The sequence below is a fragment of the Oncorhynchus mykiss genome, chromosome 3, assembly GCF_013265735.2.
Source record: "Oncorhynchus mykiss isolate Arlee chromosome 3, USDA_OmykA_1.1, whole genome shotgun sequence".
Classification (NCBI taxonomy): domain Eukaryota; kingdom Metazoa; phylum Chordata; class Actinopteri; order Salmoniformes; family Salmonidae; genus Oncorhynchus; species Oncorhynchus mykiss.
In genome coordinates, this window is record NC_048567.1 from 5,674,688 (window position 1) to 5,701,392 (window position 26,705).

The window sequence follows — 26,705 nt, forward strand, 5'->3', positions numbered from 1 at the left end:
CTATGTTATTGTAATCAGGCACTATAACCCCCGTTACCACTGGCTAATAAATGATATCAGGGTTTAATGTGAGGCGTGCTCAGGTTTCACCCCCATATACACACAGACGCTGCACAGTATTACACAGAGTTCCATAGCAAGTCCTAGTTTCAATTGGCAAGGTTCATAGACCGTGAGACGAGAGGTCAAAATAAGTTTTTACAGCAAGAGGCTGAGGCCATGATGTGTGTGTGTGTGTGTGTGTGTGTGTGTGTGTGTGTGTGTGTGTGTGTGTAAATACCAACACGTGAGTGTGTTCTGTTTTTCCCAGCTTTAAATGTGCTGTCTAACTGGACCATATGGTGTATCTTGGCTGACTGGTTCAGTAAGAAGCAGGGGATTGACAGGCAGGGCCCCATTGGAGCACATTCCACCACTAATCTCCCTCTGAAACCTTTCTGTCCAACTCCAGCCTCCGTAGGGTTGGTCCTGTAAACACAGGATGTCTATGAGTGTCTACCTAATTGACCCCCACTGTTTAGTTATTTCTACCATCTCTAATGACTGTTGTGATACGTGGAGTTTCTCACCCAGTATGTATAGAGCAGCTGCATGTCTGAACAAACTCTCAAACTCACTGAGTCACACATGCATAGCCCCCCCGCTCTCCTTCTCAGACACATATAATTGTGTACGTCTACAAATTGTACCAATTCCCCATTCATATCGGCCATACACACAGTTCATTTTTACTGTTCAATTGACCACTGGTTTCTTCTACCCCTTCCTCCCCTTGGACAGGCCTCCTGGCATCCCCCCAGTCAGCTCCTGGGAACCTGGAGAACAGTAAACCGAGTGAGAGCCGCATCAACGGAGGAAGCAGAGAGAACAGCACTGTGGACTTCAGCAAGGTAACGTCTCTCCTCCCACTGCTGAGCAGTGTGTAGACCCACGGTCACGAGGACAGACAATTAGAGCTCTGCTACCCGACCCGGGCCCGACATTATACATTGGGTTAGGGCCGAGTAGGGCCTTTTTTTAGTGATATAGTGGTGCTCGTATATCACTAAATTGATCAAACATTTTGAAGCTGAGCCATTTGCTCATGCTCTGCTGCGCAATAGTCATATCTGACAACGATCATAACATGGTGTCAGAAGTGCTTCAACCTCGTCAAATATAAGACAGGAGAGATTATTTCACAGAAAATAATGTTCCTTGAGTTTTGTTAGTGACAAAGTAGTTAACTGCTCTGTCATGTCTCGTCATTGAGCAGAGCAGCACTAGCAGAGCCGTTGCTATGGATACTCGCTCAGAGCCACCATGAGTAGAGTGCATGCAGAGCGAGACTGACAGAGCAGCTAATGGAGGAAATTATTTTTGGATTCGGTCAGGGACGGGGCTTTAATATGGTTGAAGCAATCGGGCCTGGGTAGGACCTGAGCGTCACAGCATAGGTAGGGCTCGGGCTTAAAATTCATGCCCATGCAGGGCTCTTCAGAGAAGTCAATATGGCAGCCGCTGGCTTCAAAGCCTCTGATTGGCCAATACATAGCATCAGAAATCCAGGGTTTATACAGTGCATTCAATACGATTTCAGATCCCTTGAATTTTTCCACATTTTGTTACGTTACAACCTTATTCTACAATAAAAAAAATGGAATCCCTCAATCTACACACAATACCCCATAATGACAAAGCAAAAACAGGTTTTTAGAAATAAAATAATAACTGAAATCACATTTTACTTAAGTATTCAGACCCTTTACTCTGTACTTTGTTAAAGCACTTTTGGCATTGATTACAGCCTCAAGTCTTCTTGGCTATGACACTGCATATCCTCTCAAGCTCAATTTTCAGGTCTCTCCAGAGATGTTCGATCGGGTTCAATCAGGGCTCTGGGTGGGCCACTCAAGGACATTCAGAGATTTGTCCCGAAGCCACTCCTGCATTGTCTTGGCTGTGTGCTTAGAGTCGTTGTCCTGTTGGAAGGTGAACCGTCACCCCAGTTCAAGGTCCAGAGCGCTTTGGAACAGGTTTTCATCAAAGATCTCTTTCCTTCGATCCCGACTAGTCATCCAGTCCCCGCTGCTGAAAAACATCCCCACAGCATGATGCTGCCACCACCATGCTTCACCGTAGGGGATGGTTCCAGGTTCTTCCAGACGTGACACTTGGCATTCAGGCCAAAGAATTCAATCTTGGTTTCATCAGACCAGAGAATCTTGTTTCTCTTTGTCCTTTTACTGAGGAGTGGCTTCTGTCTGGCCACTCTACGATAAAGGCCTGATTGGTGGAGTGCTGCAGACATGGGAGAACCTTCCAGAAGGACAACCATCTCCACAGAGGAACTCTGGAGCTCTGTCAGGGTGACCATCGGGTTCTTGGTCACCTTGACCAAGGCCCTTTTCCCCCCTGATTGCTCAGTTTTGGCCGGACAGCCAGCTCTAGGAAGAGTCTTGGTTCCAAACTCCTTCCATTTAAGAATGATGGAGGCCACTGTGTTCTTGTGGACCTTCAATGCTGCAGAAATGATTTGGTAAACTTCCCCAGATCTGTGTCAACACAATCCTGTCTCGGAGCTCTATAGACAATTTCTTCCACCTCATGGCTTGGCTTTTGCTCTGACATGCACTGCCAACTGTGAGACCTTATATAGACAGGTGTCTGCCTTTCCAAATCATGTCCAATCAATTGAATTTACCACAGGTGGACTCCAATCAAGTTGTAGAAACATTTCAAAGATGAATTTCTAAAAACCTGTTTTCGCTTGGTCATTATGGGGTATTGTGTGTAGATTGAGGTAAATAATGAATTGAATGTGACAAGTGGAAAAAGTCAATGGGTCAGATATACAATGCATTCGGAAAGTATTCAATCTCATTTGAAGTAACATGCTGGATACTGAACAAAGTGACTGGTTTCCGCTCCTTGGGAGACTGATGGGTATGAGAACAGTGTATTATGAGGATGATGTTCTAATAAGAGGTGACATCATGGATCCAGATTGGACCCTAGCTGAGTGAGCTGAGCTTATGGTGTGATCTGAATTAAGTTGTGCCCCTGTTTGTCCCGCTCTCAGCATGCTTGCCACTGTAGTTGTGGTTCCTGGGGCGGGGGTGCCAGGAGGCCTGCAGTAAGTCCTCTCTCCTGTCAATCACTGGCCCTGGCCAATCAGTGCTGTTGTGTTGATCCATGAGACTGTGTTGTTCCGTGACGTGACTGTACGTGACATGTTACCTGCCAGTGCCGTGTGTGTGACCGTAGTGTTGTGACTGTGTTGATCTGTATGTAGTGGTCCGACCGTGGTTCAGAGAATCTGATGTTTTCATTATCTTTTTTTTGTGCAGCAGTTCAGTCAGCAGCACAGCAACCGCACATATTCTATGTGATTAATTATTTATTAGGTGTCCTGTTTGAGGTCATCGCTTCTGACGGAAGCATCCATAGTACAGTGTAAGTGGGTGGTGTCCATGGTGTAGGGGTAGGGTGCATGGGGTAGTGGGTAGTGTCCATGATGTAGGGGTATTGGGTAGTGTCCATGGTGTAGGGGTAGTGGGTAGGGTGCATGGGGTAGTGGGTAGTGTCCCCCGTGTAGGGGTAGTGGGTAGTGTCCATGGTGTAGGGGTAGGGTGCATGAGGTAGTGGGTAGTGTCCATGGTGTAGGGGTAGCGGGTAGTGTCTGTGGTGTAGGGGTAGCGGGTAACGTCCGCGGTGTAGGGGTAGCGGGTAGGATCCGCGGGGTAGTGGGTATGGTCCACGGTGTAGGGGTAGCGGGTAACGTCCGCGATGTAGGGGTAGCGTCCGCGGTGTAGGGGTAGCGGGTAGGGTCCGCGGTATAGGGGTAGTGGGTAAGGGTAGCGTCCGCGGTGTAGCGGGTAGCGTCCGCGGTGTAGCGGGTAGCGTCCGCGGTGTAGAGGTAGTGGGTAGAGTCCATAATGTAGGCGATAAGGTACCCCGTCTCCTTGCCTGGTACATGTGATTAATGGTGTACACGCGCTGGTTCTTTTGGGGGGGGGGGGGTAGTTCAACCCTCAAACTACCCGTCTATACACACATCCTCAGTAACTGACCATGTTACCAAAACACACATCTTATATTTTCCACAGTTTATAACAGTTGAGAATTTTGTAGAAATTTGGCAAACACATAATGTAGGGTTGGTACGGCCTTAAATCTTGGAAAAGTCTTGGAATTTTACAATGTTTTCCAGTCCTGGAAACGTTTAGAAAATGGTCAAATCTGAAAAGAATACTTTTTTTTTGGTGTATTTTATTTGGGCACATATTCTTTACCAATCACATAAAAATCAACTTCAGTGCATCTGTGTGTCCTCACCTGCATGTGTACCAGTGGGCTCAAGGAGAGGCCTATAAAATATGATCGAGAACAGAGTAGGTAGCCAATTCAAATCTTGTAGCCTGGCTAGTTCTCTCTCTCGCTCTAGTTAACTGTTCAGTGTTTCCTCTATGCGTTCCCCCTATATGATCTTTGATATATTGAATGAGCTAATTATTGGACAAAGCCAGAGCAACATTTCCACCACGTATGTTTAACATCCAGGGAGGTCAACCATTCTCCAGGAGAGCTAAGGAGTGTAGGCTTTTATTCCATGTATTTATTTTAGTCCTCTAACAAAACATTTTAGAAATGAGTTGCTCAACCGGACCTTGATAAACTGACTGCAACGTGTTTGAACAGGGCTGTATCAAAAGCCTGCACACCCATCAGCTCTCCAGTCTGACGGTTGACCACATGTGTTTATACAGTTGCCTAACAGGGATTCTACTTTGGGGGGGGGTTAAGTGCCTTGTACAATGACAGGAGATGGTAGACTACATGGGATCAGCCTCCAGCCTCCAAGTGTTGATACCACATTTCTGCCAAAAAATATATACTTCAATTTAAACACCACCAATTGTTGTCATGGGAATTTAGTTTAAAGTCCTGAAATTCAATCTGTCTAAATGTCTATGAACCCTGCATGGCCAATACAATTCAACTTCAGGAACATCCAAGCATGTATACTTCCTGTTTAACCCTGTGACCTTCAACCTCCCAGGTGGACATGAACTTCATGAAGAAGATCCCTCCTGGGGCGGAGGCGTCCAACGTGCTGGTGGGAGAGGTGGAATTCCTGGAGCGACCAATCATAGCCTTCATCAGGCTGTCCCCCGCCGTGCTGCTCACTGGTCTCACTGAGGTGCCTGTACCCACCAGGTAAGTGTGTACACACACTTCTCTGAATCGTATGACAGGCAGTTAGTCATTTTGACTGTGAAGGAGTTATGGCAATAGACAACAATTTTTTTTAAATATATTGTGTGTTGGGGGGGGTGTGCTTGGATGGACTCTGATTCTATCCTGCTCTCCTATTGGTCAGGTTCCTGTTCCTGCTGCTGGGTCCGTTTGGGAAGGGTCCTCAGTACCACGAGATCGGCCGCTCCATTGCCACGCTGATGACAGACGAGGTGAGGAGCACTACAACACAGCTCTGGATTGGTCCAATTTCAACCTTGGCCAATCACCAATTGGTCCCATGCTGTGGCGTCAGAAGCAGCGACCTGTCGTTTGAGAGACTGCTGTTGTCGTCCTGTGCCAGGTCTTCCATGATGTAGCGTACAAGGCCAAAGACCGGAACGATCTGCTGTCGGGGATAGATGAGTTTCTGGACCAGGTGACCGTCCTACCCCCAGGAGAGTGGGACCCTACAATACGAATCGAGCCCCCCAAGAGTGTCCCATCTCAGGTGAGGGATCTGGACGAAGATGTTGGTTGGCTGCTATTGAACGTGTGAGACATGCTGATGGGTAATATTGTAAGAGAACTGCTGTGGACACGGTGTGTGTACAGTACTGATGGTTAGAATGTTGAGGGCTGTGCAGTAACCTGGCCTGTGGGGGGCTTTTCTCTCTACACAGGACAAGAGGAAGATGCCCTCATTGCCCAACGGCTCTGCCCATAATGAGTCCTTCAAGGAAGACCAGCACCAAGCAGGACCAGAGCTACAGAGGACAGGGAGGTGGGTCTCTCTCACACACAAACACACACAATGGGTTTTCTTTAAGTCCCTTTTGATGAAAAGGAGCTGCCAGACTGAGTGGTCACCTTGGCAGCTCATTATAAAAGCATTATGAACATGAAGAGAGCTGTTCACTAGAGGTCTGGAAAGTCTTTCATGAGTCTGATGTAGAAGCTGAAGAGGTCTACTGCAGCCTTTCATCTAGCAGCACTTCACCAGTACCCCACAACCCCACACACACCGTCAACACACCAGTACCCCACAACCCCACACACACCGTCAACACACCAGTACCCCACAACCCCACACACACCGTCAACACACCAGTACCCCACACACACCAGTACCCCACACACACTGTCTACACACCAGTACCCCACACACACTGTCTACACATCAGTACCCCACACACACCGTCTACACACCAGTACCCCACACACACCGTCTACACATCAGTACCCCACACACACCGTCTACAAACCAGTACCCCACACACACCGTCTACACATCAGTACCCCACACACACCGTCTACACATCAGTACCCCACACACACCGTCTACAAACCAGTACCCCACACACACGTCTACAAACCAGTACCCCACACACACCGTCTACAAACCAGTACCCCACACACACCGTCTACAAACCAGTATCCCACACACACCGTCTACAAACCAGTACCCCACACACACCGTCTACAAACCAGTACCCCACACACACCGTCTACAAACCAGTACCCCACACACACGTCTACAAACCAGTACCCCACACACACGTCTACACACCAGTACCCCACACACACCGTCTACACACCAGTACCCCACACACACCGTCTACACACCAGTACCCCACACACACACCGTATACACACCAGTACCCCACACACACACCGTATACACACCAGTACCCCACACACACACCGTCTACACACCAGTACCCCACACACACACCGTCTACACACCAGTACCCCACACACACCGTCTACACACCAGTACCCCACACACACACCGTCTACACACCAGTACCCCACACACACACCGTCTACACACCAGTACCCCACACACACACCGTCTACACACCAGTACCCCACACACACCGTCTACACACCAGTACCCCACACACACCGTCTACACACCATCCACGCTCCAATAATACTGAAACCACACCATAGTGTATTTCTAGTTCATGAAAAAGACCAAAAATATACTAGATTGATTTCTTACTTTTACTAACTTGTCTTCAATTGTAGGTTATTTCATGGTACCTACTAAGTAGAGTTGTATATTATTGAGCAGCAGTTACTGTGTAATGTTGAGTAATGACATTCTGCTCAGTGAAGAAGTTAGTTAATAACTATGGCATTAAGGGTGACATCACTTTAGAGTCTATGCAGGCTTTAGACATGCTGTTCTTGACCCCTCTCTGAAACATGACCTGAAGTGGCCTGTACAGGAGCTGTGTCTGTGTGACAATTATTTATGTCCCCTCAGCTGGCACGGTTTCCATCGCTGGCTATATTCCAACTGCCTACTACATTTAGTCTGTCCAGTTTTTTGAGTTGGCTCTGATTTAGAGTTGTCCCCAATACTAAAGGTGCAGAGATGATATCACATCTCTCTAGCAATTAAACTATTATTAAAACTCCCACACTGGCTTCCCTGCTCTCTGACGTCTTCCCTCTCTCTCCCCCTCCCTCCCTCTCTCTCCTCTGTCAGGATCTTTGGGGGCCTGGTGATGGATGTAAGGAGGAAAGCTCCGTTCCTGTGGGGAGATATTAGGGATGCTCTGAGCCTGCAGTGCCTGGCCTCTGTGCTGTTCCTCTACTGCGCCTGCATGTCCCCTGTCATCACTTTCGGAGGCCTGCTGGGCGAGGCCACCAAGGGAAACATTGTGAGTGATGTCACCAGAAGCTAATGGGAGATATTGTATTTGTCTAGAGTTATTGATGACTTTGTGATAAAAATTTTTAATTGCTCACCGTCCTTTGCATAATCTCCCCTCACTCTCACTCACACTCAGAGTGCGATCGAGTCGTTGTTCGGGGCGTCTCTGACGGGCGTGGCCTTCTCCATGTTTGCGGGCCAGCCACTCACCATCCTGGGCAGCACCGGACCAGTCCTGGTCTTTGAGAAGATCCTCTTTAAGTTCTGCAGGTGAGTGTGCAGGCTACTGCTGGAGCCGTGTCCCAACTGTCTCAAACACCTCCTCAGGGTTCGTAGGGTCATGAAAGTCTTGGAATTTTATTTAACCTTTTATTTAACTAGGTAAGTAAGTTAAGAACAAATTCTTATTTACAATGATGGCCTACCCTTGGCCAAACCCTAACCCGGACGACGCTGGGCCAATTGTGCGCCGGCCAGTGGGACTCCCAATCACGTCCGGTTGTGATACAGCATGGAATCGAACCAGGTTCTGTAGTGACGCCTCTAGCACTGAGATGCAGTGCCTTGGACCGCTACGCCACTCAGGAGCCTAATAAAAGTTGGGAAATGATAAATTCCCAAAACGTTTTTGAAAGGTCATGGAAATTCATTTAATAATTTCTGTTAATGTAATTTTTTAAGCACCGTTTTTAAATATTTTATCAATCAAATAAAAATGTACATATCAGCCAGGATCGGAATGACACTAGCGTGTCGGTAATGGCGAGCATCATCAAAATATGATAGAACAAATTAACTAGGTAGCTAATTCAAAACATGTCTTCTATCCTCTAGTTAACATTCATACATGCTAATAATAGCTAAACAGTTATCTCCCCAAAAACTTTACACCGATAAGGCCATACAAAGTTGATTTTAACTTTTTTGAACAATTCATGATTCATTTAAACGATTCCAGTTTGGCTAAATAAAGGATTCACTTTGCTATTGTATTAGTTGGTATTCGGTTCAATCGTGGTGAATTGGATTGTGTGAATCAAAGTAATTATTTGTGAATAGTGAATATTAATTTTAGGGAAAAATATTCTATGTAGCCTTTTTTTCCCCTGTTGATTTCAAAATTAACAGTCAGTATCTGGTGTGGCCACCAGTATAGCTGGTAGCATTGTCATCCTGGAGGGTCATGTCAGGATGAGCCTGCAGGAAGGGTACCACATGAGGGAGGAGGATGTCTTTCCTGTAACGCAGATTGCCTGCAATGACAACAGGCTCAGTCTGATGATGCTGTTACACACCGCCCCAGACCATGACGGCCCTTCCACCTCCAAATCACCAAGTCCTCGGTGTAACGCAGATTGCCTGCAATGACAACAGGCTCAGTCTGATGATGCTGTTACACACCGCCCCAGACCATGACGGCCCTTCCACCTCCAAATCACCAAGTCCTCTGTGTAACGCAGATTGCCTGCAATGACAACAGGCTCAGTCTGATGATGCTGTTACACACCGCCCCAGACCATGACGGCCCTTCCACCTCCAAATCACCAAGTCCTCGGTGTAACGCAGATTGCCTGAAATGACAACAGGCTCAGTCTGATGATGCTGTTACACACCGCCCCAGACCATGACGGCCCTTCCACCTCCAAATCACCAAGTCCTCGGTGTAACGCAGATTGCCTGCAATGACAACAGGCTCAGTCTGATGATGCTGTTACACACCGCCCCAGACCATGACGGCCCTTCCACCTCCAAATCACCAAGTCCTCTGTGTAACGCAGATTGCCTGCAATGACAACAGGCTCAGTCTGATGATGCTGTTACACACCGCCCCAGACCATGACGGCCCTTCCACCTCCAAATCACCAAGTCCTCGGTGTAACGCAGATTGCCTGCAATGACAACAGGCTCAGTCTGATGATGCTGTTACACACCGCCCCAGACCATGACGGCCCTTCCACCTCCAAATCACCAAGTCCTCGGTGTAACGCAGATTGCCTGCAATGACAACAGGCTCAGTCTGATGATGCTGTTACACACCGCCCCAGACCATGACGGCCCTTCCACCTCCAAATCACCAAGTCCTCGGTGTAACGCAGATTGCCTGAAATGACAACAGGCTCAGTCTGATGATGCTGTTACACACCGCCCCAGACCATGACGGCCCTTCCACCTCCAAATCACCAAGTCCTCGGTGTAACGCAGATTGCCTGCAATGACAACAGGCTCAGTCTGATGATGCTGTTACACACCGCCCCAGACCATGACGGCCCTTCCACCTCCAAATCACCAAGTCCTCTGTGTAACGCAGATTGCCTGCAATGACAACAGGCTCAGTCTGATGATGCTGTTACACACCGCCCCAGACCATGACGGCCCTTCCACCTCCAAATCACCAAGTCCTCGGTGTAACGCAGATTGCCTGCAATGACAACAGGCTCAGTCTGATGATGCTGTTACACACCGCCCCAGACCATGACGGCCCTTCCACCTCCAAATCACCAAGTCCTCTGTGTAACGTTATTCCTTCGACGATAAGCGTGAATTCAACCATCACCCCTGGTGAGACAAAACCGCGACTCGTCATATGAAGAGCACTTTTTGCCAGTCCTGTCTGGTCCAGCAACGGTGGGTTTGTGCCCATAGGCGACATTGTTGCCGGTGAGGTCTGTTGAGGACCTGCCTAACAGCAGGCCTACAAGCCCTCAGTCCAGCCTCTCTCAGCCTATTGCGGACAGTCTGAGCACTGATGGCGGGATTGTGCGTTCCTGGTGTAACTCGGGCAGTTGTTGTTGCCATCCTGCACCTGTCCCGTAGGTGTGATGTTCGGAAATACCGATCCTCTGCAGGTGTTGTTACACGTGGTCTGCCACTGCGAGGACGATCAGCTGTCTGTCCTGTCTCCCTGTAGCGCGGTCGTAGGCGTCTCACAGTACGGACATTGCAATTTATTTCCCTGGCCACATCCTCATGCCTCCTTGTAGCATGCCTAAGGCACATTCACACAGATCTTTCTTTTGGTGATTTTCATAGTCCGTAGAAAGGCCTCTTTCGTGTCCTAAGTTTTCATAACTGTGACCTTAATTGCCTATTGTCTGTAAGCTGTTAATGTCTTAACGACCGTTCCACAGGTGCATGTTCGTTAATTGTTTATGGTTCATTGATCAAGCATGCGAAACAGTGTTTAAACCCTTTACAATGAATATCTGTGATGTTATTTGGATTTTTTCAAATTCTTTGAAAGACAGGGTCCTGAAAAGGGGACGTGTCTTTTTTTGCTAAGTTAAGTGCCTTGCTTAACTACAGGAGATGGTACATGGGATCAGAGAGCAGCCTCCCAGTGTTACCACATTACGCTGACGACAGGAGATTGTATATGGGATCAGAGAGCAGCCTCCCAGTGTTACCACATTACGCTGACGACAGGAGATTGTATATGGGATCAGAGAGCAGCCTCCCAGTGTTACCACATTACGCTGACGACAGGAGATTGTATATGGGATCAGAGAGCAGCCTCCCAGTGTTACCACATTACGCTGACGACAGGAGATTGTATATGGGATCAGAGAGCAGCCTCCCAGTGTTACCACATTACGCTGACGACAGGAGATTGTATATGGGATCAGAGAGCAGCCTCCCAGTGTTACCACATTACGCTGACGACAGGAGATTGTATATGGGATCAGAGAGCAGCCTCCCAGTGTTACCACATTACGCTGACGACAGGAGATTGTATATGGGATCAGAGAGCAGCCTCCCAGTGTTACCACATTACGCTGATGACAGGAGATGGTACATGGGATCAGAGAGCAGCCTCCCAGTGTTACCACATTACGCTGACGACAGGAGATTGTATATGGGATCAGACAGCAGCCTCCCAGTGTTACCACATTACGCTGACGACAGGAGATTGTATATGGGATCAGAGAGCAGCCTCCCAGTGTTACCACATTACGCTGACGACAGGAGATTGTATATGGGATCAGAGAGCAGCCTCCCAGTGTTACCACATTACGCTGACGACAGGAGATTGTATATGGGATCAGAGACTGATTTTTTTATACATATAGACGCCGCCAGTTGTTGGTTGATGGAAATTTTAAAAGTCATGGAGACGTCATGGAATTCCATGTGTCAGAATGTGAACCCTGACTCTTTCTCGTCTCCTTTCCTTCCTCAAACACCTTCTCTTGTCACCTTTCCTTTTCTTGTCTCCTTTCCCTCCTAAGAACACCTTCTCTTGTCTCCTTTCCTTCCTTCATCTGGAAGGATTTGATGAGCAATATGATGGGAACCTATACAGCCCAGCACTAACATCAGATTTAAAGGTGGCCTACAACTTGAAAGCCTGTTCACATTGTAAAGGGACAGGGCTGGTGGCCAGACTACTGTAAACCAGATCTGGAAATGGTGTTACTATAGCGCCATCTGCTGGTAAAGAGAAGACTGACTCCTACACTCAACTGAAACAGAAGTGACCATCGTCTGTAATCAAGTTGTGGTGTATTATGGTATTAGCCCCAAGTACTCAATGAGAAAAGATCATGCCAGGGGTTAAGATAAATTATCTTTCATCTACTGGACAATCACTGATGTTCCCACTGGAGGTAAGAGGTATAAGCTAAAATCCCAGTCTAATATGCAGAATATTTTATTTTTTTTATATATTTTTTAACGTTATTTTACCAGGTAAGTTGACTGAGAACACATTCTCATTTACAGCAACGACCTGGGGAATAGTTACAGGGGAGAGGAGGGGGATGAAGGAGCCAATTGTAAGCTGGGGATGATTAGGCGGTCATGATGGTATGAGGGACAGCTTGGGAATTTAGCCAGGACACTGGGGTTAACACCCCTACTCTTACGATAAGTGCCATGGGATATTTAATGACCACAGAGAGTCAGAACACCCGTTTAACGTCCCATCCGAAAGACGGCACCCTACACAGGGCAGTGTCCAATCACTGCCCTGGGGCATTGGGATATTTTTTAGACCAGAGGAAAGAGTGCCTCCTACTGGCCCTCCAACACCACTTCCAGCAGCATCTGGTCTCCCATCCAGTGACTAACCAGGAACAACCCTGCTTAGCTTCAGAAGCTTAACCTTATTTAACTAGGCAAGTCAGTTAAGAACAAATTCTTATTTATAATGACTGAATAAGCAGACTTTCACCTCAATGTTATTTTTAATTCAGTCTGATTTGACAACAGTTGAAAACAATGCTACTGTGTATGTACACCTCTGTCTCTGGTTGGTGTGTCATGGGGAAGAGGGATGTAGACCTATTGCTTCAGCTGCTGTGGCATGGGGAAGAGGAGGAAGCCGCTGAAGGTGCTGTGGTGGTTGGCGTTGTCCCAGACCTGGGTGTTGGCCCACAGCATCATTTGCAGACTGTCTCCCTCCTCCAGCAGCAGAGTGGCTCCGTTAGACGCCGTGTCGCTGCCCTCGCCGGACGGACTCTCGTGAGCGGCCAGAATGACTTTGGCGCCGTTCTTATACAGCATGGAGCTCAAGCTGACGTCTGTAGGAGCGTTGGCCGTGAACCGGATGTAGTAGACTCCACGATCCGGAGCCGTGAATTCACCTGAGAGGACAGGGTTGTTTTTAACAGGGGAAGAATGAGGAGAGGGTTAAAGTGTGTGTGTGTGTGTGTTACCTGTCTCTACGTTGTATGCACCACCAACATTTGTCAAGACCTCTCTGTAGACCAGCTTTTTGTTACATACATACACCCCCCCACACACAGAGATGTTGCAAGCAAACAGGGATTCCCGGAGTCATTGCTTTTTCTGAACCTAGTTCTTCAATAAGGTAAATAGTGTATCTCCCGTCCCCCCCAGTCTGGAAATCCAGACCTTGTGTACCTGGTCAGGGTTCAACAGGTGACCTGATCTAGTATTGCTTTTCAGGATGAGGGTTGTTGCTTATTCAGTTTTAGGATTCCTACTTCTGTAAGTTTGAAATTATTTCTCATTTTGTGACATATCGGGGTTGTATAGGACCAATGCCAGTACTTTTTAAGTTGTCCATATACGTTTAGTATTGTGTGTGTTGTCTCCCTAACCCTCTGTCCCTCTGTCCCTATCTCCCCTTGTCCAGTGACTACGACCTGTCCTACCTGTCCTTGAGGACCAGCATCGGCCTGTGGACGGCCTTCCTGTGCCTCGTCCTGGTTGCCACGGACGCCAGCTCCCTGGTCTGTTACATCACCCGCTTCACAGAGGAAGCCTTCGCAGCGCTCATCTGCATCATCTTCATCTACGAGGCCCTGGAGAAGCTGGTTCACCTGGGGGAACTCTACCCCATCAACATGAACAACAAGCTGGACAACCTTACCTTCTACATGTAAGAACGCTGAGCTACGACCTTGTACATGTAAGAATGCTGAGCTACGACCTTCTACATGTTAGAACGCTGAGCTACGACCTTCTACATGTTAGAGCGCTGAGCTACGACCTTCTCCGTGTTAGAACGCTGAGCTACGACCTTCTACATGTAAGAATGCTGAGCTACGACCTTCTACATGTTAGAGCGCTGAGCTACGACCTTCTACATGTAAGAATGCTGAGCTACGACCTTCTACATGTTAGAGCGCTGAGCTACGACCTCACCTTCTACGTGTTAGAACGCTGAGCTACGACCTTCTACATGTTATAACGCTGAGCTACGACCTTCTACATGTTATAACGCTGAGCTACGACCTTCTACATGTTATAACGCTGAGCTACGACCTTCTACATGTTATAACGCTGAGCTACGACCTTCTACATGATAGAACGCTGAGCTACGACCTTCTACATGATAGAACGCTGAGCTACGACCTTCTACATGTTAGAACGCCGAGCTACGACCTCACCTTCTACGTGTTAGAACGCCGAGCTACGACCTCACCTTCTACGTGTTAGAACCCCGAGCTACGACCTCACCTTCTACGTGTTAGAACGCCGAGCTACGACCTCACCTTCTACGTGTTAGAATGCTGAGCTACGACCTTCTACGTGTTAGAACGCTGAGCTACGACCTTCTACATGTTAGAACGCTGAGCTACGACCTTCTACGTGTTAGAACGCTGAGCTACGACCTTCTACATGTAAGAACGCTGAGCTACGACCTTCTACGTGTAAGAACGCTGAGCTACGACCTTCTACGTGTTAGAACGCTGAGCTACGACCTTCTACATGTTAGAGCGCTGAGCTACGACCTTCTCCGTGTTAGAACGCTGAGCTACGACCTTCTACATGTAAGAATGCTGAGCTACGACCTTCTACATGTTAGAGCGCTGAGCTACGACCTTCTACATGTAAGAATGCTGAGCTACGACCTTCTACATGTTAGAGCGCTGAGCTACGACCTCACCTTCTACGTGTTAGAACGCTGAGCTACGACCTTCTACATGTTATAACGCTGAGCTACGACCTTCTACATGTAAGAACGCTGAGCTACGACCTTCTACATGTTATAACGCTGAGCTACGACCTTCTACATGTTATAACGCTGAGCTACGACCTTCTACATGATAGAACGCTGAGCTACGACCTTCTACATGATAGAACGCTGAGCTACGACCTTCTACATGTTAGAACGCCGAGCTACGACCTCACCTTCTACGTGTTAGAACGCCGAGCTACGACCTCACCTTCTACGTGTTAGAACCCCGAGCTACGACCTCACCTTCTACGTGTTAGAACGCCGAGCTACGACCTCACCTTCTACGTGTTAGAATGCTGAGCTACGACCTTCTACGTGTTAGAACGCTGAGCTACGACCTTCTACATGTTAGAACGCTGAGCTACGACCTTCTACGTGTTAGAACGCTGAGCTACGACCTTCTACATGTAAGAACGCTGAGCTACGACCTTCTACGTGTAAGAACGCTGAGCTACGACCTTCTACGTGTTAGAACGCTGAGCTACGACCTTCTACGTGTTAGAACGCTGAGCTACGACCTTCTACGTGTTAGAACGCTGAGCTACGACCTTCTACGTGTTAGAACGCTGAGCTACGACCTTCTACGTGTAAGAACGCTGAGCTACGACCTTCTACGTGTTAGAACGCTGAGCTACGACCTTCTACATGTTAGAACGCTGAGCTACGACCTTCTACATGTAAGAACGCTGAGCTACGACCTTCTACATGTTAGAACGCTGAGCTACGACCTCACCTTCTACGTGTTAGAACGCTGAGCTACGACCTCACCTTCTACGTGTTAGAACGCTGAGCTACGACCTTCTACATGTAAGAACGCTGAGCTACGACCTTCTACGTGTTATAACGCTGAGCTACGACCTTCTACGTGTTAGAACGCTGAGCTACGACCTTCTACATGTTAGAACGCTGAGCTACGACCTTCTACATGTAAGAACGCTGAGCTACGACCTTCTACATGTTAGAACGCTGAGCTACGACCTCACCTTCTACGTGTTAGAACGCTGAGCTACGACCTCACCTTCTACGTGTTAGAACGCTGAGCTACGACCTTCTACATGTAAGAACGCTGAGCTACGACCTTCTACGTGTTATAACGCTGAGCTACGACCTTCTACGTGTAAGAACGCTGAGCTACGACCTTCTACATGTTAGAACACTGAGCTACGACCTTCTACGTGTTAGAACGCCGAGCTACGACCTTCTACGTGTTAGAACGCTGAGCTACGACCTTCTACGTGTTAGAACGCTGAGCTACGACCTTCTACATGTAAGAACGCTGAGCTACGACCTTCTACGTGTTAGAACGCTGAGCTACGACCTTCTACGTGTTAGAACGCTGAGCTACGACCTTCTACGTGTTAGAACGCTGAGCTACGACCTTCTACGTGTTAGAACGCTGAGCTACGACCTTCTACGTGTAAGAACGCTGAGCTACGACCTTCTACATGTTAGAACGCTGAGCTACGACCTTCTACATGTTAGAACGCTGAGCTACGACCTTCTACGTGTAAGAACGCTGAGCTACGACCTTCTACATGTTATAACACTGAGCTACGACCTCACCTTCTACGTGTTAGAACGCTGAGCTACGACCTTCTACATGTAAGAACGCTGAGCTACGACCTTCTACATGTTAGAACGCTGAGCTACGACCTCACCTTCTACGTGTTAGAACGCTGAGCTACGACCTTCTACATGTAAGAACGCTGAGCTACGACCTTCTACGTGTTATAACGCTGAGCTACGACCTTCTACGTGTAAGAACGCTGAGCTACGACCTTCTACATGTTAGAACGCTGAGCTACGACCTTCTACGTGTTAGAACGGCGAGCTACGACCTTCTACGTGTTAGAACGCTGAGCTACGACCTTCTACGTGTTAGAACGCTGAGCTACGACCTTCTCCGTGTTAGAACGCTGAGCTACGACCTTCTACGTGTTAGAACGCTGAGCTACGACCTTCTACGTGTTAGAACGCTGAGCTACGACCTTCTACGTGTTAGAACGCTGAGCTACGACCTCACCTTCTACGTGTAAGAACGCTGAGCTACGACCTTCTACGTGTAAGAACGCTGAGCTACGACCTTCTACGTGTTAGAACGCTGAGCTACGACCTTCTACGTGTTAGAACGCTGAGCTACGACCTTCTACGTGTTAGAACGCTGAGCTACGACCTTCTACATGTTAGAACGCTGAGCTACGACCTTCTACATGTAAGAATGCTGAGCTACGACCTTCTACGTGTTAGAACGCTGAGCTACGACCTCACCTTCTACGTGTAAGAACGCTGAGCTACGACCTTCTCTGTGTTAGAACGCTGAGCTACGACCTTCTACATGTAAGAACGCTGAGCTACGACCTTCTACATGTTATAACGCTGAGCTACGACCTTCTACGTGTTAGAACGCCGAGCTACGACCTTCTACGTGTTAGAACGCTGAGCTACGACCTTCTACGTGTTAGAACGCTGAGCTACGACCTTCTACGTGTTAGAACGCTGAGCTACGACCTTCTCCGTGTTAGAACGCTGAGCTACGACCTTCTCCGTGTTAGAACGCTGAGCTACGACCTTCTACGTGTTAGAACGCTGAGCTACGACCTTCTACGTGTTAGAACGCTGAGCTACGACCTCACCTTCTACGTGTAAGAACGCTGAGCTACGACCTTCTACGTGTAAGAACGCTGAGCTACGACCTTCTACGTGTTAGAACGCTGAGCTACGACCTTCTACGTGTTAGAACGCTGAGCTACGACCTTCTACGTGTTAGAACGCTGAGCTACGACCTTCTACATGTTAGAACGCTGAGCTACGACCTTCTACATGTAAGAATGCTGAGCTACGACCTCACCTTCTACGTGTAAGAACGCTGAGCTACGACCTTCTCCGTGTTAGAACGCTGAGCTACGACCTTCTACATGTAAGAACGCTGAGCTACGACCTTCTACATGTAAGAATGCTGAGCTACGACCTCACCTTCTACGTGTAAGAACGCTGAGCTACGACCTTCTCCGTGTTAGAACGCTGAGCTACGACCTCACCTTCTACGTGTAAGAACGCTGAGCTACGACCTTCTCCGTGTTAGAACGCTGAGCTACGACCTTCTCCGTGTTAGAACGCTGAGCTACGACCTTCTACATAGTTTAAGTGTACTCTGCACATCCAAACTACCTCAGGTGTTTTGGTTAGGTCAGTTGTAGTAGGTGTTTTAGTTAGGTCAGTTGTAGTAGGTGTTTTAGTTAGTTAGGTCAGTTGTAGTAGGTGTTTTAGTTAGTTAGGTCAGTTGTAGTCGGTGTTTTAGTTAGTTAGGTCAGTTGTAGTCTGTGTTTTGGTTAGGTCAGTTGTAGTAGGTGTTTTAGTTAGGTCAGTTGTAGTCTGTGTTTTGGTTAGGTCAGTTGTAGTCGGTGTTTTGGTTAGGTCAGTTGTAGTCTGTGTTTTGGTTAGGTCAGTTGTAGTCGGTGTTTTGGTTAGGTCAGTTGTAGTCGGTGTTTTGGTTAGGTCAGTTGTAGTCGGTGTTTTGGTTAGGTCAGTTGTAGTCGGTGTTTTAGTTAGGTCAGTTGTAGTCGGTGTTTTAGTTAGGTCAGTTGTAGTCGGTGTTTTAGTTAGGTCAGTTGTAGTAGCTGATAGTTAGGTCAGTTGTAGTAGCTGTTTTGGTTAGGTCAGTTGTAGTCGGTGTTTTGGTTAGGTCAGTTGTAGTCGGTGTTTTAGTTAGGTCAGTTGTAGTAGCTGATAGTTAGGTCAGTTGTAGTAGCTGTTTTGGTTAGGTCAGTTGTAGTAGCTGTTTTGGTTAGGTCAGTTGTAGTCGGTGTTTTTAGTTAGGTCAGTTGTAGTCGGTGTTTTGGTTAGGTCAGTTGTAGTAGCTGATAGTTAGGTCAGTTGTAGTAGCTGTTTTGGTTAGGTCAGTTGTAGTCGGTGTTTTAGTTAGGTCAGTTGTAGTCGGTGTTTTAGTTAGGTCAGTTGTAGTAGCTGATAGTTAGGTCAGTTGTAGTCGGTGTTTTAGTTAGGTCAGTTGTAGTAGCTGATAGTTAGGTCAGTTGTAGTAGCTGATAGTTAGGTCAGTTGTAGTAGCTGATAGTTAGGTCAGTTGTAGTCGGTGATAGTTAGGTCAGTTGTAGTAGCTGATAGTTAGGTCAGTTGTAGTAGCTGATAGTTAGGTCAGTTGTAGTAGCTGATAGTTAGGTCAGTTGTAGTAGCTGATAGTTAGGTCAGTTGTAGTAGCTGATAGTTAGGTCAGTTGTAGTAGCTGTTTTGGTTAGGTCAGTTGTAGTCGGTGTTTTGGTTAGGTCAGTTGTAGTAGGTGTTTTGGTTAGGTCAGTTGTAGTAGGTGTTTTGGTTAGGTCAGTTGTAGTCGGTGTTTTGGTTAGGTCAGTTGTAGTCTGTGTTTTGGTTAGGTCAGTTGTAGTCGGTGTTTTGGTTAGGTCAGTTGTAGTAGCTGTTTTGGTTAGGTCAGTTGTAGTAGCTGTTTTGGTTAGGTCAGTTGTAGTAGCTGTTTTAGTTAGGTCAGTTGTAGTAGCTGTTTTGGTTAGGTCAGTTGTAGTCGGTGATAGTTAGGTCAGTTGTAGTAGGTGAACGGTGTCGGTTAATGTTTAGTCTCTGTCTCAGATGTCAATGTTCTCCGCCGGTTAACGCCACGCCTGAGATCCAGCAGGTCTGGAACCACAGCGGGGTCGCACCAGAATCAATATCTTGGACCCAACTGGATGTCGATGTAAGTTGTGTGTGTTTTTATGTGTGTCTGCTTGCGTGTGTGTGCTTATGGGGCATCCATGGTACCTTCTTATTGTTGTAATCTGTCTCGTACTGGTTTTCCATTTCAATAGTAAAATGACATTGATTTCATGCATGGACATAAAGTTGATTTTGACAACCCTCAACTGTCCTTCCCCCGGTCTGTGTTGTAGGAGTGTTCTAGGCTGCGTGGGGAGTTTATTGGGCCAGCTTGCGGCCAACATGGTCCCTACATCCCTGACGTCCTCTTCTGGTCCGTCATCCTCTTCTTCACTACCTTCTTCCTCTCCTCCTTCCTCAAGCAGTTCAAGACCAAGCTCTACTTTCCCACCAAGGTTTGGCATTAGAGTAGGAGTGATGTGTCTGTCAGGGTTGTGTACTAGTGAGTTTAGGTCCTACCACTCTGCTCTCTCCCTTGGTTTGATCCTCTATACTTGACCCTTTACCTCTTTTCAGCTGTGCACTCCTTCTCACTCTGTCCTTCTGTGTTCCAGGTACGGTCGACCATCAGTGACTTCGCGGTCTTCCTGACCATCATGATCATGGTCCTGGTGGACTACCTGGTGGGCATTCCCTCCCCCAAACTGAATGTGCCTGACCGCTTTCAGGTATGGATTGGTTTCAAACACTTAACTCTGAATTTCGTTTAGTTTGGGCCTTTAAATTGTTTAACATTAAAAAAAAAAGTCTAGATTATATCCGAATACATTATTATTATTATTGTGTTGAGTGACACGACATACAATGGACATTATGCGAGAATTGTAAAAATCTGTTTGACTTAATGTCAATAATGTGGTCATCAAAATACATATTAAATCATTTGAAAACATTAACGTGGCAATCACAATACTGAATGTGACATTGCGGGGTATAGTGCCATGCTAAGGATGTTCAAAGACCTTTTTGTGAAACCCGCGAGTTCATATTTACTCTTGGCGGAAGGTATTCCTCAACCGATCAGAGTATGATCGATGTGACATTGGAAAGTCCTGAGGTTGTTTCATGGTCATCAGACGTCTTTTCACTGAAATATCAGGTGAAATGTTTTTCCTTCACTTCTGTCATTCAGGTGTTTTCAGAGAAACAAAAAAAAACACAGCCAGTTACAAAGTAGAGCTTCATAGCTACTGGGTTGTCAGGGATTGGTCCAAATTCCCCTTTTGCCACCCCCACTTCCATGATGGGTGCTAGCTGTGTGGGAGTGGCTGACACAGTTCGCTGAGGTAATAACCCAGGTGAGAGGCAGCGCTGCTCTGCAGTGGCTGTAATGTGCCAGCGGGGAATTTTTTGTGATTCATGGTTTTCATGGTATAAACTACCAGAATTCAGTGGCAACAGCCTTACAATTGATTAGAAACAGGCTTAGTTCACTGTTATTTAGCTATGACTATGCTAATAATTTGCTGCAGTTCATCCTCTCATCACCAAAGTAACTCAACACCAAAAATAACATTTACTGTATAACCCAATTCCATTGTAGCCTTCTGTGTTACAGTTCAGTGTGTGTGATAAAGTACTATCAAAAGTTATCATTTCATAAATGGTTTCAAATTGTTACTAAGTTTTGCATAATGCATTAAAATGTGTTAATAATATGACCACCTTACCTGAAAACATTTTGGATCATTTGCTTAATACAGCATTTTAATTGAATCGATTTGACTTGTATTTGAATCATCTCAATGTTCTCCATCAGTCCTGAAAGTTCCTTAACAGTAGCTAGGTTTCCATCCAATTAGCCACATAAAACCAATCTGCGTATTTTCCCAGCAGTGGTGTTTTCACCAAACAGCGTGTGATGACGTAGTGCACACAAAATGAACTTTTTCGTGTACTGAATAAAAAATCTAAAGTTCAATGTATTTCCATCGCATTGTCAACTCTACAAAAACTGTTGCGTAAAATAGCAAATGTGCTTACTCTGGTCTTGGCACCTGCGCTCCAGCTAACAGCTCTGATACAGTTGGGGAAGGCGGTGTGGGGAGGCAGGTCTACATTTATCGATTCTGTAGAAGAACTCGTTTTATTTGCAAGCGGCAGTCAAGGATTGACCATCATGTCGCCAGAATAAGACCCTCAATATTTATTGGAAAGGGAGCATCAAGGTCATCACTGAAGTTCATCAGAATGTATTTCATCTGTAGCCTAATAAACTGCATGTTTTCCTGAGTTGTAGTGGGAGGATAACACACCATCTCATCGAGACTCCCAAGTTTACTTTGATATGATGGTTATTATATCAATATTTGTGTATAAAGGTGTTTCCACCACCATTACTTGCATAATTAATTTTAGACACAAAATGATTGCACCATGTCAAACGAACAGATGATCTGTCAGCATTTCTAACATTGTACTGAAACTTCCTGTTTCCATCGCAGCTGTCATGATAATTATTTTCAGAGGTACTCTTTACTTGCGTAAAACCCGTGGATGGAAATGTGGTTAATTTGACAAGCCTATCTTGAGACATTGAACAAAACGTGTTGAATCTAAGAATCCAGACAGGTGGTTTGTTGCCATTCTTGACTAGGGATTAACATCGACCTGTCCAACGTTTTTGACCTTTTCCGATAACTTGAAAATAAAATATCTCAGCAATGGTCAGTCCTATCCTCATGAGATAGTGTTCTGTTTAACACTAAAACCAACGTTTCATGTAGTCCCCTAACACCCTACTATGATACTGTACATCAGATTGCCAACAAAATCTGTCAGGTATGTGCCAAGTTCACTAAACTAGAACAGGCAGGAGGAGCCTGTTTGTGTCTTTGTGCTGATCTGATCTGGGTCTAACAAACCTTGACACTCTCTGAATAGATAAAGAATGTCCTATATAGATAAGATAAAGAACCATGTCCTGATTATCAATGGATTTGATTGAATGAGAGTATGAGGTTATGGAAAATATGAACTCATTTATTTAGTCAACTTCCAGTTATAAAGAGAGAAACCTGGATAGCACTGCCCTATTTTAGAGTATTATCAACCTACTATTTGAGACACTGGTTTACTGTGTGTGTTGTGACCTACTGGTTTACTGTGTGTGTTGTGACCTACTGGTTTACTGTGTGTGTTGTGACCTACTGGTTTACTGTGTGTGTTGGGACGTTCTGGTTTACTGTGTGTGTTGTGACTAGAGGTCGACCGATTATGATTTTTCAACGCCAATACCGATTATTGGAGGACCAAAAAAGCCGATACCGATTAATCGGCCGATTTAAAAAAAAAAAAATATATATATATATATATATACAGTGCCTTGCGAAAGTATTCGGCCCCCTTGAACTTTGCGACCTTTTGCCACATTTCAGGCTTCAAACATAAAGATATAAAACTGTATTTTTTTGTGAAGAATCAACAACAAGTGGGACACAATCATGAAGTGGAACGACATTTATTGGATATTTCAAACTTTTAACAAATCAAAAACTGAAAAATTGGGCGTGCAAAATTATTGTTTTTTAAATGTATTATTACTATTATTATTATTTTATATATATATATATTACTATTATTTTTTTATTTTATATATATATATATATATATAATAGTAATAATACATTTAAAAAACAATGTATTTGTAATGACAATTACAACAATACTGAATGAACACTTATTTTAACTTAATATAATACATCAATAAAATCAATTTAGCCTCAAATAAATAATGAAACATGTTCAATTTGGTTTAAATAATGCAAGAAAAAAGTGTTGGAGAAGAAAGTAAAAGTGCAATATGTGCCATGTAAGAAAGCTAATGTTTCAGTTCCTTGCTCAGAACATGAGAACATATGAAAGCTGGTGGTTCCTTTTAACATGAGTCTTCAATATTCCCAGGTAAGAAGTTTTAGGTTGTAGTTATTATAGGACTATTTCCCTCTATACCATTTGTATTTCATTAACCTTTGACTATTGGATGTTCTAATAGGCACTTTAGTATTGCCAGTGTAACAGTATAGCTTCCGTCCCTCTCCTCGCTCTTCCCTGGGCTCGAACCAGCAACACAACGACAACAGCCACCACATCGAAGCAGCGTTACCCATGCAGAGCAAGGGAAACAACCACCCCAAGGCTTAGAGTGAGTGAAGTTTGAAATGCTATTAGCGCGCGCTAACTAGCCAGCCATTTCACTTCGGTCACACCAGCCTCATCTCGGGAGTTGATAGGTTTGAAGTCATAAACAGCGCAATGCTTGACGCACAACGAAGAGCTGCTGGCAAAACGCACGACAGTGCTGTTTGAATGAATGTTTACACGCCTGCTTCTGCCTACCACCGCTGTCAGATACTTAGAAGCTTGTATGCTCAGTCAGATTATATGCAACACAGGACACGCTAGATAATATCTAGTAATATCATCAACCATGTGTAGTTGAGTAGTGATTATGATTGATTGTTTTTTCTAAGAAAAGTTTAATGCTAGCTAGCAACTTACCTTGGCTTACTGCATTTGCGTAACAGGCAGTCTCCTTGTGGAGTGCAACGAGAGAGAGGCAGGTCGTTATTGCGTTGGACTAGTTAACTGTAAGGTTGCAAGATTGGATCCCCGGGGCTGGCACGGTGAAAATCTGTCTTTCTGCCCCTGAACGGGGCAGTTAACCCACCGTTCCTAGGCCGTCATTGAAAATAAGAATGTGTTGTTAACTGACTTGCCTAGTTAAATAAAGGTATATTAAAAAAAAAAAAAGATTTCCGATTGTTATGAAAACTTGAAATCGGCCCTAATTAATCGGTCGACCTCTAGTTGTGACCGACTGGTTTACTGTGTGTGTTGTGACGTCCCGGTTTACTGTGTGTGTTGTGACGTTCTTTCCTGACCGTGCCTGCTCCTCTAGCCCACGTCTGAGAACCGTGGCTGGGTGATCTCCCCGCTGGGGACCAACCCCTGGTGGACCATGCTGGCTGCAGCCATCCCTGCCCTGCTCTGCACCATCCTCATCTTCATGGACCAGCAGATCACCGCCGTCATCATCAACAGGAAGGAGCACAAACTCAAGGTGAGAGACAGACTGGAAGACTGATATCTAGAGAGAGAGGTTGTGACAGAGGAAGACAGGCTGATATATATAGCAGTTGTGACTTACATGAAGACAGGCTGATCTATATAGAGAGAGAGGTTGTGACATAGAGGAAGACAGGCTGATATATATAGAGAGAGGTTGTGACAGAGGAAGACAGGCTGCTATAGAGAGAGGTTGTGACAGAGGAAGACAGGCTGCTATAGAGAGAGAGGTTGTGACAGAGGAAGACAGGCTGATATAGAGAGAGAGGTTGTGACAGAGGAAGACAGGCTGATCTATATATAGAGAGAGGTTGTGACAGAGGAAGACAGGCTGATATAGAGAGAGGTTGTGACAGAGGAAGACAGGCTGATGTATAGAGAGAGAGGTTTTGACAAAGAAGAAAAGTGGCACTTGCATGTTGTGTAGCAATACTAGATCAGGTCTACATGAACCCTGACCAGGTACACAAGTTCTGGATTTCCAGACTAAGGGAGACATCTACTATTTACCTTACATAACTATAGAACAACTGCAATAGGTTTATACAAATCTATGATTTGCTTGCAACGTGTGCGTGTGCCTTTCCAGAGTTGGAGCTTGGAGGTACTAGTATCAAGGACATCTTTGTTCTGTTGTATCCTGGTTGGCCTCATCTGACTCTCACCCCTCCCTGGTTGGCCTCTCATCTGACTTTCACCCCCTCCCTGGTTGGCCTCTCATCTGACTGACTCTCACTCCTTCCCTGGTTGGCCTCTCTCCTGACTGACTCCCACCCCCTCCCTGGTTGGCCTCCTCTACTGACTGACTCTCACCCCTTCCCTGGTTGGCCTCTCATCTGACTCTCACCCCTTCCCTGGTTGGCCTCTCATCTGACTCTCACCCCTTCCCTGGTTGGCCTCTCATCTGACTCACCCCTTCCCTGGTTGGCCTCTCATCTGACTCTCGCCCCTTCCCTGGTTGGCCTCTCATCTGACTCTCGCCCCTTCCCTGGTTGGCCTCTCATCTGACTCTCGCCCCTTCCCTGGTTGGCCTCTCATCTGACTCTCACCCCTTCCCTGGTTGGCCTCTCATCTGACTCTCACCCCTTCCCTGGTTGGCCTCTCATCTGACTCTCACCCCTTCCCTGGTTGGCCTCTCATCTGACTCTCACCCCTTCCCTGGTTGGCCTCTCATCTGACTCTCACCCCTTCCCTGGTTGGCTTCTCTCCTGACTGACTCTCACCCCTTCCCTGGTTGGCCTCTCTCCTGACTGACTCTCACCCCCTCCCTGGTTGGCCTCTCTCCTGACTGACTCTCACCCCCTCCCTGGTTGGCCTCTCTCCTGATGGACTGTCTCTCTCCCCCCCCATCAGAAAGGCTGTGGCTACCACCTGGATCTTCTGGTGGTGTCTGTGATGCTGGGGGTGTGCTCCATCATGGGCCTGCCCTGGTTTGTAGCGGCCACCGTGCTCTCCATCTCCCACGTCAACAGTCTGAAGCTGGAGTCAGAGTGCTCGGCCCCTGGGGAACAGCCCAAGTTCCTGGGGATCAGAGAGCAGAGGGTCACCAGCTTCATGATCTTCATCCTCATGGGCTGCTCTGTCTTCATGACCTCGGTGCTCAAGGTGAGATGAGACTCTTTTTATAGACTGGAATGATGTTCCAAATCAAGAAGAGATGCT

The 26,705-nt window shown here is 46.5% G+C and overlaps 1 protein-coding gene across 2 annotated transcripts in view; it reads left to right on the plus strand.

The window, feature by feature from the left end:
• The window catches only part of LOC110534121 (sodium bicarbonate cotransporter 3), a 68,884-nt gene that overhangs the window by 37,426 nt on the left and 4,753 nt on the right, over positions 1-26,705 (plus strand). For both annotated transcript variants that reach the window (XM_036966755.1, XM_036966756.1), the window contains exons 7-19: positions 781-890; positions 5,042-5,199; positions 5,363-5,450; positions 5,582-5,728; positions 5,901-6,001; positions 7,718-7,892; positions 8,022-8,155; positions 13,983-14,228; positions 19,911-20,016; positions 20,210-20,371; positions 20,531-20,644; positions 24,877-25,038; positions 26,397-26,648. In XM_036966755.1, the coding sequence (XP_036822650.1) occupies positions 781-890; positions 5,042-5,199; positions 5,363-5,450; positions 5,582-5,728; positions 5,901-6,001; positions 7,718-7,892; positions 8,022-8,155; positions 13,983-14,228; positions 19,911-20,016; positions 20,210-20,371; positions 20,531-20,644; positions 24,877-25,038; positions 26,397-26,648 (1,955 nt within the window). The remainder of the gene's footprint in view (positions 1-780; positions 891-5,041; positions 5,200-5,362; positions 5,451-5,581; positions 5,729-5,900; positions 6,002-7,717; positions 7,893-8,021; positions 8,156-13,982; positions 14,229-19,910; positions 20,017-20,209; positions 20,372-20,530; positions 20,645-24,876; positions 25,039-26,396; positions 26,649-26,705) is intronic.